At 40.7% G+C, this 15,734-nt stretch overlaps 1 protein-coding gene across 1 annotated transcript in view; it reads left to right on the top strand.

Moving 5' to 3' along the window:
- The window catches only part of Frmpd4 (FERM and PDZ domain containing 4), a 243,173-nt gene that overhangs the window by 91,681 nt on the left and 135,758 nt on the right, over window positions 1-15,734 (top strand). Inside the window, exon 2 of the mRNA XM_050121048.1 lies at window positions 12,343-12,503. Coding sequence (XP_049977005.1) covers window positions 12,343-12,503 — 161 coding nt within the window. The remainder of the gene's footprint in view (window positions 1-12,342; window positions 12,504-15,734) is intronic.

The raw sequence follows: 15,734 nt of genomic DNA, 5'->3' as shown, positions 1-15,734 counted from the left end.
GACAGGCAAATGCAGACATTAATACACACAAAATAAACAATAATAAACAATAATTAAGGCCTATATATGGAAATGCTCCACATATAGAGGGATGTGTATTTGATAAGGATGTGGGGATTTTGTTTGTTGTTTGTTTTCATGACTGGTTTTGTGTATACAAATATGGTTGACTTAAGTTAGTTGAATAATTGCTGTCGGTGCTACTTTCTATGGAAAAGTATTTACTGCTATTGGATGAGAATTAGGAAAGAAACTGAAGTTATAAGCCTGAGCAAGGAAACTGCCCTTTGGGTGACATCAGGTAGCAGAGCTGGCTCATCGGGATCTAAGTTGTTTCATGAAAGAGAGAGGCATGGTGAATGGCTCAGAGTCTTGGCAAGAAAAAAAAAACAGGCGTTAACATCAATAAGAAAGCCAATAAGTCACACTGAGGTACCAAAAACTAATGCAGCTGAGATCTGTGAGCACCACGAAGCCTCAAGGAGCAATGAAAGGAAATGGTTGAAGTAACTGCATTGAAGTCAGGTCAGCAAAGAGAGATTAGCCCCTAATCTTTCTGTCCTTCCATTCAGTTTTCTTGCTTGTGCCTCGTGATTTTGGACCCAATAGAAAACCAGGTAAATCCCGATTTACTTTAGTATTAACTTCAACGGTAGAGAGACAGAAAAGGATTTGGGCATGTGTCTTGAGTAGTGGGTGAAATTAACTTCACAGGTACAGGAACTACAACAAAGGAAACACAAACAAAAGATAATAAAATCAGACAGTAAGAAAACTTTAGGTCCAGGAAGAGTGAATTCTCTAAGTGATGACTAGAAATAATTATTTTAATATGGAAAGGGCTAAGAGGGCATATCTTTTTGTTAGCTTTACTTAGCTACCTATTTATTTATTTTTGAAAAGGTCTCACTCTGTACATCATGTTGGCTTCAAATTCAGAGCAATCCTACTGCTTTAGCCTCCCAAGTACTGAGATTACAGGCACATGCCTAGCTAAGGAATTAAAATAATTTCAAACAGATATTATCTCAAAACTTTGATTCTGGGATTTCTTATCAGCTGTTTTTCACTTCCTCCAGAAGCATTTAGTTATCACAATAGGGCCTTAATCAGTTAATCACTTTAAAAAAGCCTTCTGTGAAGATTATAAAAAGGGGACATTTATAAAAATACAGACAACTCTCTAAAATATCTCTGATCAAAATTGATGCATGTCTCTGCATCACATGTTTCTCTACTTTGCTTGAACCATCATATTTTAAGTATAAAATGACTATGTAATTTTTGAAGAACACAAGTGTACCATAGGAAACATAACAATCTGGCATGGGAAGGATAACAATATAACATATATATTGTATATATTAATATAACAAACACAATATAACAATCTGTTCTTTAAACCCTCACCCTATTCCTGCCCTAAAATGTAGCTAGAACTCAGTTTGCTAGGCCTGAAGTGATGATTTTAATTGGTTTGAGAAAGGCTTTATTCCTTATTACCAAGTTTCAAGGCTTTGCTTAAGAAACTCTTTCTTCTTATTATAAAATCTTTTGTTCAATATTTTCCTATGGGTTAAAAAAAAGGATAATCAATCAGGAAGAAAAAGTCTGCCTAGCCATGCAGCGTTTCATGCTCTGTGAGCAACAGATGTTGACACTTCAGAAATGCTTGGGATGATTGGAATTTTAACCCCCAAAGGACTCAGTCTGTTGGAGCCCAGAGCAAAGAGTATGTATAAGAACCATCAGTCTGTCTGTTCCTTAGTGACTCAAACCTTGGGCCATTCTATCTCATTTTCCTTGCTGGAGTAAGATTAGATAAGCCATGGAAATGCATCATTTCCCATCAGATTCTACCCTCGTTTTTTAAGTTCCCAAAAATGACACTGAATTGTAATGTGAAAACTGGGCTTCTGAAGAGCTGTAGTGATCTTTGTAAGATAGATGAGTCTGCCCACTACTGAATATGTAAGCCACCCTCAGGACTTGCACCATACGCCAGAAACTCTCAGAAGCATACAAAACAAAATCTTCTAATTCACTTTCATACCTTTATTGAGTATATACAACTACAGATATATATTAATTTAAAATTTTAGTTACTCTCTTATGTATTTATTTTTTATTATTTTATAAGTGCCTGCCTGCATGTATGTCTGTATGCCATGTGCATGCCTGGTAGTAGGTCCTACAGAACTGGAGTTAGAAATGTTTGTGAGCTACCCTGTACATGTTTAGAATTGAACCGGGGTCCTCTAAAAGAGCAGCAAATACTCTTAACTACTTAGCCATCTCTCCAGCCCACTTGTATTCATAGTAAGTAATGCCATGAATGTAATGAGGATTCTAAAGCATCTTTAAAATATATTGAAATGAGATGCTTTTTAAAAGATGAAATAAGCTTAGGGTGGTGGAATATCCCTATAGTGTCAACACCAGGCAGAGGCTGGGGTGGAGAGATCTTAAGTTCAAGGCCAACCTGGGCTTCATAGCAAGACTCGGCCTCTAAATAAACCAAAGAAACAAGAACAACAAAACAAAACAAAGTAGAATGAAAGTGAGATAGACATTTTTTCCTCACTTAAAATCATTTTTGGTATCACTGCTGGATTCAATTATTCAGTGTCTTAAATGACAGGCAAAGTGTCTAGAGATGATGTTTCTAAATCTCTTGTTTCATCACTTCACGGCCTAAATTTTGGAGGCTCTTGTGAGTGTAGCTTCATTCTTTCCCTGAGCTGAGCCAAACCACTGGGGAAAGAATAAGAGTCACAGACAACGATGAAAAGGCAAGTGGACAAAGGGAGGTGCTGGGCTTCTCGCTTGGTGCTTGGTTTTTCTTCTCGTCTCTGCAAAGGAGTTTCTTGGAATTTGGCTGGAAACTTCTTTGAAACCCATCGACTGTTCTCACAAACCATATGGAAAATGCTGCCTTTTCCTATATTTAACAAATGATTTCACAATCCACTGAAATGCTTCACTTGGAAGATTTTTAAGCAGGTTAGAAAAATCCGTTTCTAAGCTTTCAAAGACTGCAGCTTCTATCTGTACATATTTGCATAATTTTCAATAAAACAATTAGACAACTGTTACATCCAAACATCTGTTTCCCTGCATGCTTATCACAATCCAAGTTTGTTTGAAAGAAAAATACTTTCTTATTCATTATTAAAGCATCTCCATTATTCTGAGAAGAGCACTCTGTAAAGTTTCTTGTTGGCTGGTAGCCAACAACCGCTATTGGAGGACAATAAATTTCCATAGCCATTCTACTGGTTCGTTCCAAAAGCAACTACATTGTTGGCATGTGAAAACACTTAGGTTTCTCTGTTACCATAAGTTTCACTGAATTCTTTCAGGCGTGGCCATCTCTAAGTTTACCCTGGAAGCTTCACTTTGTTGTGGTCAATGCTACTGCAGCAGAGCTACATTATTTTTGTACGTGGGGGGGGGGGTATTGTAACACACATGTGTGTGTAGGAGCCAGAGATCAACCTTGGGTGTTGATTCTCAAATGCTGTCCATCTTCTTAAATAAAGCAAGGTCATTCACTGACCTGGACCTCAACACACAGACTAAGCCCCAGCAGTCTTCTTGAAACTGCTTCCTCAGCACCAGGACCACAAGGCGGCGCCATTATCTACAGCGGATATTTTTGGAAGATTTTATTTTTAATTTTAAGTGTGTGTGTGTGTGTGTGTGTGTGTGTGTGTGTGTGTGTGTGCAGTTCCTAAGAGGCCAGAAGAGGGTGTTGGATCCTCTGGAGTTAGAGGTAGAGGTAGTTGTAAGTGCTGAGAATCAAACTTAGGTCTTTCATAGAAAAGCAGTAAGGACTCTGAACTGTTGGGCAGTCTTTTGAGTCCGATTGAACAGTTTTTGATGTACAGTCTTGGGATCCAAGGTCGCCATGTTTGCAGAGAATTTTCTCTTTCCAACTCCTTTGACTGCATTTTTTCTCTGTATTTTTGCTAGTATCATACCGTTCTAAGAATTGCCTTTTTATAACAGACTACACAGAAATTTTTCTCACTCAGTGTTCTTTTATAATACCATTTAAAATTTAGAATTCATTTTGTTGAATTTCTTAAAAAGGGCTGTTCGCATCTCCTTATTGGGCAGCATTAAATCTGTAATTTATTTTGGAATGAACTGAACTTTTCATATTTAGCCTACCCCATTGCAGAGAAGCCCTGCTTATTCCAAAGCCTTCTGAAATTCTCCAACAAAAGTCTTTTATTTGTGATTTTAAGGTTAATCATGCTGGATTCTCTGGGCTTTCAAGAACTATGTAAGTTTCTAAGCTTGACGAAACAGCTTTGAATCTTTAAGTGCTCCTGACACATTGTGGGAATTGATTGACAGTGGCCTGTGGAATTGATTAGTGAAGGTTAAATTCTTGTGAGCCCACGAGATACATGCTCATGCAGGCAAAAAGCAGGAGACACAGTGTTATGTGCAGTGACAATCCATTGTGTGCAGTTATTTCTGTTAAAAAAACATTTAACTCATGTCCAACAGAAGGATTCCCTTTGGCTCCCTTGATCCCCAAGGACTGAGACTTGCTCAGAACAAGGGAGCTGAATATGAAAACATGTACATGGTAAGAGAGATGGCTCCCAAGGACATGGAAACAGAACTGTACCAGTAGCTGTGCCCTTTCGCTTCTGGAAAACCAGCTGCCGGTGTTAGCTCTGGATGCAGGTAGATTTGGGTTGCTCAATAGCAGGAATTCCTGAACTCCCGAACATTGCGTCCCTTCAGAGTATGGTCACTTAGTCATTTTTCTTCTGATCTGTGACATCTCCTTACCTTCATATGATCTGTCTCTCATTTCTAATCTGCTACATATACATGCCATCATTGCATTGAACTCCTATGGGCTGGCCATTTGGATATGATCATGTCAAATATGCAGAATGTCTGAGGATCTCGTGCAGAGCAGAAATTCCATTAGACCTCAATGTCTTCCTTTCCCTTTGCCCACTCCTGCGATAATCTGTGTGGTCCCTTGAGTTTTACTGATTCTGCCATTTCATTACACTCAGCCTGTGGGTCATGCTGCATTCCTAGGTAAAGCATCAAACTCCTTCTCATGCTTCCACCGCTTCACTAGATTCTTCAACCTTAACGTCTTCCACCAAGTCATTCATACCTTCAGGGGAAAAAGGTCAGGGAAGAGTGGTCTGTAGTCCGCTTTTCTTTTTGAGCCCCAGTAAAAGCATCTTCTCCAAATCTGAAACTGAAATAGATGTACGTATCTTCTGTTTCCGACCTGGTCGAGCAAAATCTCAATGAGGAAAAAGAGCAAACAAAATGCTTTTGGTATATTATTTTGCCACAGTATCGCTGTAATGTTGACGTGATGGAGACCTTGTCGTATAGTCTCCTCTACATCGTAGTTTTTCTATTGTGATCTATCGACTTTAACAATGCCTACTTTGCTGGCTTTCTCCCTTCCAGGTTGATTTGTTTTTCCGGGGTTGAAGAGTCTGGTTTGTTTAGCTTAGAACTTTTAGTGAAAGCTTCCATTTTAAGACAGACTACCTAAAGCCTGTCAGAGGTATTGGAAGTTCCCACCAAATACACTGCAGGGATAGTCAGGAGGTAGGTTCCTTTTACAGGTGTCTGCAGTTAACTGCCAACTACTATATATTTATTTGTGAATGATGAAAGAAATGGGTCCATAGAGATACTCCCTTTGAAAGGCAGCACTTTAGAGATTTTTTTAATGCTATTGAAAGCAGTGACTATAAGATTGTATGAATGAGTTTCTGATGCAAAACAAACACCCTCCTAGTACAGTGTCATGACACACAATCACTGTTTATTATCCGTCATTCACATGACTAATCTAGCCGATGGGCTAGGCAGCTCTGCTACCCTTGGCTTCTCAATGAAGCCTGGACACTGATTTGTTTTTCATGTGTACATTCTGGAGACCAGGCGGAAGAGACAGAAAGCTCACTTTAGCTCTTTTCAGTATGGGGACAGAACAGCAAACGCACCTGCACAAATACACAAAGGATTTGTGCTTGTCAGATCTAGATTCATCCATGTAACATTTTGGGGGCAAAGGGATATTAAAGTCAAGGGATAGCAAAATTGCACTGATTGTAATGGAAGGCAGTGGGAAGAATGGTGGCATCTGGTGGGCAAGGCATATCCTGCTGAGTGAAGAACGATGAAGTTGCTCTCCCACACAGGCAGTGCTGCTAGGACAGAGATGCTGTAGACTGGTGCTCTCCTGAAGTCTCCACTGGACCTTCTTGGTACTAAAGTGACCTTATTCGGCTAAACACAGACGCAGATGCTTATTTATATCCATTTTGGTTCAAGTTTTAACCTCCCAGGTGACCAATCTGCTATCACGTGCCTGGTCAGATACCTTGATATTCATACCAAAGGTGATGTTTCTAAATTTGGTTCTCCATTCTAGAATCTTCCCTCTCAGCACATTTTCAACAAAAGGATCTTGCTGACGCAAATGGGTTTATCAAGTCCAGGAAAAGACTACAGGTTTTCTTCCAGTCAATGCAATTTTTTTATGATTCTTTTATTGTTGCTGAGGAGCAAAAGTTCCTAGAATTCAAGAAAACTCCTTTCCTTTTGTCATGGGAAATCAAGTAGCCAGATTCCCACTGTCCCTTTAGAAATGAAATCCCCAAGAAAGAGCAAGATTCTTTAGTTAATCCTGATAAGCCCATTTTCCACCACAATTATTAGCCTTTCTTTTCAGGTCATAGATTCCTGACTTATCTATACCCGTTTACTGGAGGACATTGGGACAGGAATGAAGGTTTATGTAGCACATCGCTTGCATTCTTCTAGTCTCAGCATTAGAATTTACTGATGCATGTTCAAGGGGTGAAACGATGTGGCTTTTTAGCTACTTATAAAAACTCTCCACCATCCTCACAAAAAAAAAATCTTGCAAGTTCAGGTTTCCCCGATTTTTCCTTGCTACAAAGATCAGATTGACATTTTATGGAATGGGGATATTTTACTGCAGATATGTCTACTGCAAAAGAGAAAGTGATAACTTTTAGATTGTTAAAATCTAAAAATGGAACCTGATGAGTAAGAAAATGGTAATTCTATCAGAAGATCTTCCTCAAGGTACAAGCAAAAATAAGAGGATCAAAAATCTTTAATAAATACCAAAAGCTAAAACCAGCAGCGAACAGGAACTGTGCCTGTGACTGAGTCTATAAACTGTTTGGGTGGAAAGCATGAGACAATGCTGACGCAGGGAAAGCAGTATCTAAGAACCAGAGGCTCCCTCCTGCCTCAGCTCTCATTCAGAACAGAAACGAACACTTCTCTTGACTCAGCTCAGCCCCCATCCTTGTAGTTCACGGTTCTTAGTGACCAAGAAACACAAACAAGGAATGTTTACTGTTTTCTGATTATCTTCTTTTACTCTTCTGTGTCCTTGGTCTAGTATTGCCTTGGGTATCTCAAGTCCTACTTGTATCCATTTTGTCATTACAGTTGATCTAAATTGTTTAATTGAAAGCCTTGGAGTTTGCCTGAGATTGATGAGGCATTTCACTCAAAGAGTTGGGTTACAAATATTTGAAATGGTAGGTCAGCATCTTAGTTAGAGTTTTTATTTTTATTATCATTATTATTATTATTGCTATGATAAAATAACATGACCAAAATCAACTTGGGGAGGAAAGGGTTTATTTTATCTTACACTGCCAGGTCACACTCCATCACTGAGAAAAGCTAAAGCAGGAACTCAAGCAGGCCATAAATCCGGAGACAGAAACTGATAGAGAGGCCATGCAGGAGTGCTGCTTCCTGGTTTGCTCTTCTTGGCTTATATAGACTGATTTCCATAGCATCCAGGACCGCTGGCCAAAGGATGACACTGCCCACCATGAGACGAACTCCGCACACACCAATCAAGACAATACATTACAGAATTGCCCACAGACCAATCTTGTAGGGGCATTTTCTCAGCTGAGGTTCTCTCTTCCAAAACGACCCTCACTTGTATCAAGTTGTGATAAAACTAGCCAGCACAATTGTTTTTCAGATTTCACCGTGGAATGCTTTCATCACACACATGAGAAATTTATTCCCTTCTGTTTATTCATCTTCAGAAAGGTAAAAATAAAAGCTAGTGTGTTGCGAGCACTTACTATATGCCCAACATTTTGTAAGTGCTTTTTATGTCTTGTTTGCTCTGCCCAGCTCTTTAATAACATTGTTAGAATCACTGTCACCGGCTTCCGAATGATGCACGGAGGAAGGAAGCAGGGCATACTGCTAGGACTCTGTGGAGTTAGAACCCAGAGCCAAGTCATCTGGCTCCAAATTCTTACTACAGACAACCATGCTGGTTTCCATGTCCACCCTAGACTTAAATACCTGTTTCCTAAGCAAACTGGAAGAAGACATGTCTCCAGTAGTGAAGATGCATTAGGACATGCATGGTCCATTCACGTGGAGAAAAGGTCTGTGCAGGAGAAAGGGTCCAGAGTAGAAGGCCGACCATAGATCTGTCAGAATGGCTTCCAACATTATTAAAAGTCCCACAATTTCTGCCATATCTATCACTCTCCCCCAAGTATGAGCCATTTTGATCTGTCAAAAGGGATACCATGGGCCATGAGTTCTCTTTTTTCATGTACTTTCCTGTATGTTGTCAACACAATAGCTGAATACACTGCTAACATTCCAACTTTCCATTGACTTTGTGGTTTAATTGAAGCGTGAACCTATGCAATCTCTGTAGGATCACTACCATCATCACTTTACTTGTCCATTACTGCTCCAAATCCCCACTCTATCTTTCATTGGACTCTACAAGTTGCTAGGCATGTTCTCTTCCCTGGAGGCACATTGTACTTCCAGGTATTGAACTTCAACGTCCCTGTGTCCTGAGTACAGCTCACCCAGATGTTGGCCTGACCCCTGGTAGAACATTTTGCGGCATCCACTCAGCAGCTGTCTGCCTACACTCCCTGTGTTTATTCTCTTCTTAGAACTAACCATAACCTAATATGAACATTTTATTTTCATCTGCTTTTGTTCCTTTTGTATTCCCAGACTAGAGAACCCAGTGGGTATTTGATAAATTGACTAAATGAATAAATGAGTGTATTATGAGGTTGTCTTGAAGGATTTAGCAAACTAACATATGGAAAGCATTTAGAATAAACAATGCTTAGTATGAAATTGATGTTTAATAGCTGTCACGTTATTAAATTATAACAATGTAAGAGTTATTGAATGGATGATGTATTGAGCCTTTACGGTTACTTTATTGTTATTCCTAGAAAAAAAGCTAATCAAGCCACAGATGTTTAAAATATTCCAATTTAATTGCCAAAGGCTACTACAAAAGAAGCTAGCCAAATCATATGTTTCTTCTTTTCCTGTTGTCTAGGGCACACACACTGTCGTGGCCCCTTTTCTGTGTTCAGCTGTTTTCCTGTCATTGCTTTTGCAAAGAGACTCTGAAGAGGGCCAGACAGCTTCCATCCCAGAAAGGTCTTTAAGAGTTAAATCATGAAGCAGATGGCTTTATTTTTTTCTTAATATTTATTTATTATGTATACAATATTCTGTCTGTGTGTCTGCCTGCAGGCCAGAGGAGGGCACCAGACCCCACTACAGATGGTTGTGAGCCACCATGTGTTTGCTGGGCACTGAACTCAGAACCTTTGGAAGAGCAGGCAATGCTCTTAACTACTGAGCTATCTCTCCAGCCCCAGCAGATGGCTTTAATACAAAGCATATGACACATTTATCCATTCTGTTTGTCCTAGTGTTCCACGTCTCAAGCAGTTACATTCTGTTTAAAGGGGATTTTAAAATCGTGTTTTACTAGCACAGATATTTAAAGGACAGATCCAAGAGGTTTTATGTTGATCTTCTCTAACTCTTATTAATTGTACTGAAGAACAGCATGCATCCTCCTTCCCTATCTGTTTTTATTATATTTGGACTGCATATAGAACATCAGCATCCAAGGTACTTAAAAGATATTCTTTTACTCATTAAAGAAAGATATTTTAAGGTGAATTAAGGGCTGGAGAGATGACTCAGTGGATAAAGGTACCTGTTGCCAAGCATGTTGACCTGAGTTCTATCCTTAGGACCTGCATGGCAGATGGAGAGAACCGACTCTTGCAAATTGTTTTCTGACCATCACATGTACATCACAGTACAGCCACATATGCGTGCATACATATGTGTCAAATAAAATCAAGGTGAATTAAGCCCATGTCAGTCATTTAAGTCATCTGAGCTAGCATTTCTTAAAGGAGATTGCTATTGTTCAGCAAACAGCTCTTTCTTAAAAGAAAGCTGCCTTGGACAATTGCTGTGCAGAAGACTTCAGTAAGAGTTGTGGAAGCTGGCCGTTTACCAGATTCTCTGGCCTTTTGGCCAGGGAGCCTTGAGCGATGATATACTTCGTGATTTCGATCTTAATTTTCTTCTTGACAAAGGTGATGTCAATGACTGCTCTATCCCCTTATTCTGTGAGAAGACTTTGAGCCAAAAGCACTGTAAGGGTTTTTGTTTTTAGTTTATTCTTTTTTTTTTTTTAGTTTTTTTTTTAATTTAATTTATTTATTTATTTATTAAACATTTCTGTCTCTTCCCCACCNNCCCCCCCCCAACCAAGCCCCCCTCCCTCGTCAGCCCAAAAAGCAATCAGGGTTCTCTGCCCTGTGGGAAGTCCAAGGACCACCCACCTCCATCCAGGTCTAGTAAGGTGAGCATCCACGAAACTGCCTAGGCTCCCACAAAACCACTAGGTCCAGTAGAATCAAAAACCCGTTGCCATTGTTCTTGAGGTCTCAGTAGTCCTCCTTGTCCGCTATGTTCAGCGAGACCAGTTTTGACCCAGTTTATTCTTGTTGTTCATTTGTTTGGTTGTTTTTGACAGGGTTTTTCTGTGTGGCCCTGTCTGTCCTGAAACTCAACTCTGTAGACCAGCTTAGCCTCAAACCCAGAGATCTGCCTGTCTCTCCCTCCTGAGTGCTGGGATTAAAAGTGTGTGCCACCACCACCTGGCTGTATTTTTATTTTTTAAGTGTTATTGGTTATACATTTCATACAAATGGCTTCATAAATTTATACCATGAATCTTAGGCCTTCTCATCTCCTATGCCCCCTCTCTCATGCCCCTCCTTTTCCTGCTGGAGCCAGTTTTTTCTTAAGTTCCCCTTGTACTTTCATGTCTTCTTTCTGCAGGATCACTGAGTTTAGTTAGAACTTCTTGCCCACGTGTGGGTGGAAGGCTATTTTTGGAACAAAGGCAATTTAGTAGGGGTTACACCACTGCAGAGAATTATACATCTCAAATGTTATAGAATATTCAATTTTGAATTGTTACTATAACTTCATAAATGGAGGTGTTAATGAGAAAATTCATTTAAATCATTCACATCTTTTTCCTTAAAGTAAATGCCAAAAGCTAAATTAGCAGTTTCTTTTGAGAGGAGAATGTATTTGGTAGCAGGATAGCCCATCACCACCAACATCATTCATATTATTTTAATTTTAATTTTCCTAGGTTCAAGTGCCCTATATACTACCTGCCAACAAAAATGTTCGTTACTTTATGAGACTGTAGGTCAGCATTTCAGCTATAACTTGATAATGTTTTAAAAAGAAGTAACTTTTCCACTGCTTATTAGTTCAATTTATTGTTGAGCCTGCTGTGGATCAGACACAGTTCTAGGTTCTTTAGTAAATCAGTGACTATAATTAAGTTCAGAAGACTAGGGCTATAATTCAATGATGGTGCCTTTATCTGGCATACATGAGGCCCTGGTTTCACCGCCCTCCCCCCCCCCCCCCCCCCCCCCCCCGCACTCTACGCACACAACAAGCAAGTGTTTTGTCCTTAAAGACTGTACATTTTGTTGTGGAGAGCAAAGCAATAAAATTATTATAAGCATAAATGCTTTTTGTAGTATATTTATAGGTAAGTAGTGCCATGGTGGAGGGAAAAAAAAAGGTAAGGAGGCTTGGTGAAGTATGGACCTAGAAAAACCATATTAAAATAGTATTGTAAGGTAGTCTTTTATAAGATGGTGATATGTGAACAGAAGTTTGACAGAGGCAGAGGTGAGGCCTGCAGATATTCGCAGGACAAACATTCTACATCGAATGAATAGTCAATGCAACACCCTAATGTGGATATTACAGAGTTCCCAAGGGACATTACATAGATCATAAAAGATGACATTGGGTTCTAGATATTTCCTACTGTCTGCCAGAGATAAGTTTTCAACAAAGAAGCATGTGATTTCAAGGCCAATGCTTAATCCCCACATTGATACCTTCTTCTCTTTCCTATGTTTTCTACAGTCACATGACACAGGCAATCCCATTTGATGACCCTCGGTTTGCCGGCTGCCAAATCATCCCTCCAGCTCCACGGAAGGTGGAGATGAGGAGAGACCCTGTGCTGGGCTTTGGCTTCGTGGCGGGGAGTGAGAAGCCTGTGGTTGTTCGCTCGGTGACACCAGGTAAGTGTCCACACCAAGTCTGATCTTCCTGCCGCAGCTGGCTGCAGTGGCTTCAGTGTGGTTCTGTGGCTGCTCAGGCTGTGAATAGAATACCAAGCAATACTTTCCAATACCCAGAAAGAGTGCCAACAAAAGACAGAGATGTGTCATCAAAATGGGCTTGATTTTTCATGTGTGTGTGTGTGTGTGTGTGTGTGTGTGTGTGTGTGTTGGGGGAGTTTTGGAGACAGAATTTGCTATGTTGGCCTATCTGCTTGGAACACTGTCTGCAACCCAGCCTAGCCTATAGCTCATGGCACTCTTCCTGCCTCAGCCACACAAATCTGGGCTTACAGACCTGCATCCCACGCCTGATTTCAAAGGAGATTTTAGACTGCCCAATGCATCCTATCCCTTGGGCTGGGGAAAGCAGTCATGAATCATTGGTAGCCGTGGCATCATTTCAGATGACAGGCAGGCACGGCAGTGCAGGTGACTGCTGGAAAACACCGTGCGGTTTCAAGTTACAATATTATTTAGTCATGGGACAGTTGAATGATTTTATAAGTATACACACCCTTTCCTTCTCACTAGAGGCAGGCAGTTTTCCGGCTCCATTGCTGTTGGCATGGACCAAGTAAATGACTTTGGCCAGTGACACATTGGCCAATATGATCAAAGCAGTAGGGGCATGGGCATAGTTGTACTGTGTCATTGCCATAAGAAGGAATGCTTTCCTGGAGAGGCTGCTGCTACACCTTCAGTCTCAACTCGGGGATAAACTCCTGGGGAAGCTCAGTCGAAGCCAGTTTGTAATTTGAAACTCACCTCAGCCAGGCCTGAATCATCCTAACGATCCACAAATGGGAGAAGAAACAGTTATTGGAATGGTCTGTTACACAACAGATGCTAACTAATAGTACATGTCACATCTCTTAAATTCTATAATACGACAATAGACTATCTCCATTGCCCAGATGAGGATATACAGCTGCCCCACTATCAACACAGCCTTGACTTTTCCTGAAACAATCACTATCACCTTTGGTTATTTATTTATTAGGTACATGTATGAATTTACTGTAATGAATATGGACCTGTTTTCAGACAAAAGACACACTTATCTTTGTCATTGCTCTGAACACTTTGGGAATCAGTACCAGAACGCAATAGTAACATCCTACACATAATAAGATGATTCTGGTGGCTAGGGAAACGGTTTTGTGGAATAAAGTATATGCCACACAAGCAAAAGGAACTGAGCTCAGATCCCCAATAGCCATTTAAAAGTTTGTATATAAGGCAAAGCATGGTGGCACACACAGTAACTCTAGGCCTAGGGTAGGAATGGAGTGGACCCAGGGCTTATTGGCCAGTTAGAAGACATCCAGGCTCAGTGAATGACCATGTCTCAAAGACTTAGGTAGGCAATGATGGAAGAAAACATTAGGCATAAATCAACTCCTGGCTTCCATGTGTATACAAACACATACACTTGTACACATACCTATAATACACATACAGGCACAATATTCTTTAACACAAAACTTAGAAATGTCATTTAGGAAAGACCACAGATTCTGGCATAATGTTACCCAAATTTGAGTTCTGTCTCTGGCCCTTATTAGGCTTTCTGATATCCATGTTCAGCCCTTGCTTTATCAATTGGATACAGCTTCTCTGTGTTACCTATGTGATGGAGATTTTCATAGCATCTAACTTAGAAAGCTGGGAGAGGTACATAGAGATGTTTTCATAGTTTCTAGATTATTATTATTGAATTCTCAAGTGTGTGGCGTATTAGTCAGGCAACGGTGAGAAGCAGAAGTTGACTAGTGAGGTGATATAGATTTTTTAAGTTAATTAAATTTCTAATTTTCCATTATTTTGACATAACCTGCCAAAGGTAACCACCACAAATACAACTGAGCACTTTATACTGGGGATTAAAAGAGTATTTTCACTCCAAGCTGTCCCAGCACACAGCTTCTGCCTCGGTCTTCAGAACTTTGTAATCCATTAGAGGGGAATCCTATTTTAGGACTCTGTGAATACTGTCTGAAATCATTGAGGATTGTACTTTCCAAATATGACTGCTTCTTATGTTTTATAAAATAGATCCATGTACACACGAACACATACACACACGCACACACACATACACACACGCACACACACATACACACACACACATAGGGGGCACTATAGAAAAGAAAACTAAAAGAATTCCTGAACTCATGCTGCTAGAAACCATCATTTCCATAGACCAGGAGCGGACAGAGCACAGACAGAATTCTGGCTGCACAGAAGCAGACATCGTAAGCATCAGAAACTTCCCACCCTCTCCCTTTCTGTGCCCTGAACTCCCCTCAGCTTCAGAAATGCTATAACATGTAATGGAAAACATTTTTTTAACATAATTTTTTATTGAAAAAAAATTCCGCCTCCTCCCCGCCTCCCATTTCCCTCCCTGTCTCCCTTTCCCCCCTCCTCCCTCTCCTTTCCCCCTCCCCCCACTCCTCTCCCCCTCCCTCTCCAGTCTGAAGGGCAGTCAGGGTTCCCTGCCCTGTGGAAAGTCCAAAATCCTCCCCGCTCCATCCTGGTCTAGGAAGGTGAACATCCAAACTGGCTAGGCTCCCACAAAGCCAGAACATGAAGTAGGATCAAAACCCAGTGCCATTGTCCTTGGCTTCTCAGCAGCCCTCATTGTCCGCCATATTCAGAGAGTCCGGTTTTATCCCATGGTTTTTCAGTCGCAGTCCAGCTGGCCTTGGTGAGCTCACAATAGATCAGCCCCACTGTCTCCGTGGGTGGGTGCACCCCTCGTGGTCCTGACTTCTTTGCTCATATTTTCCCTCCTTCTGCTCCTCCTTGGGACATTGGGAGCTCAGTCCGGTGCTCCAGTGTGGGTCTCTGTCTCTATCTCCATCCATCTCCAGATGAAGGTTCTATGGTGATATGCAAGATATTCATCAGTATGGCTATAGGATAGGGTCATTTCAGGTTCTCTGTCCTCTGCTGCCCCAGGAACTAACTGGGGACATCGCCCTGGGCACTTGGGAGCCCCTCTAGTACCAAGTCTCTTGCCAACCCTAAGATGGCTCCCTTAATTAAGATATGTGCTTCCCTGCTCCCCTATTTTTGAGGAGAGTAGAAAGGAAGTGAAAACAGGTCAAAGGGCCCTTCTTCTGGTTCTTTCTTTCAGTGAAGATGTTGGTCAAATAAACTCTCATGAAAGTGACTCTGCTCGAG

The sequence above is a fragment of the Alexandromys fortis genome, unplaced genomic scaffold (genome assembly GCF_014885135.2).
Source record: "Alexandromys fortis isolate MF-2015 unplaced genomic scaffold, M_Fortis_MF-2015_v1.1 scaffold_192, whole genome shotgun sequence".
Classification (NCBI taxonomy): Eukaryota; Metazoa; Chordata; class Mammalia; order Rodentia; family Cricetidae; genus Alexandromys; species Alexandromys fortis.
This window is presented reverse-complemented; position numbering and strand designations above follow the sequence as displayed.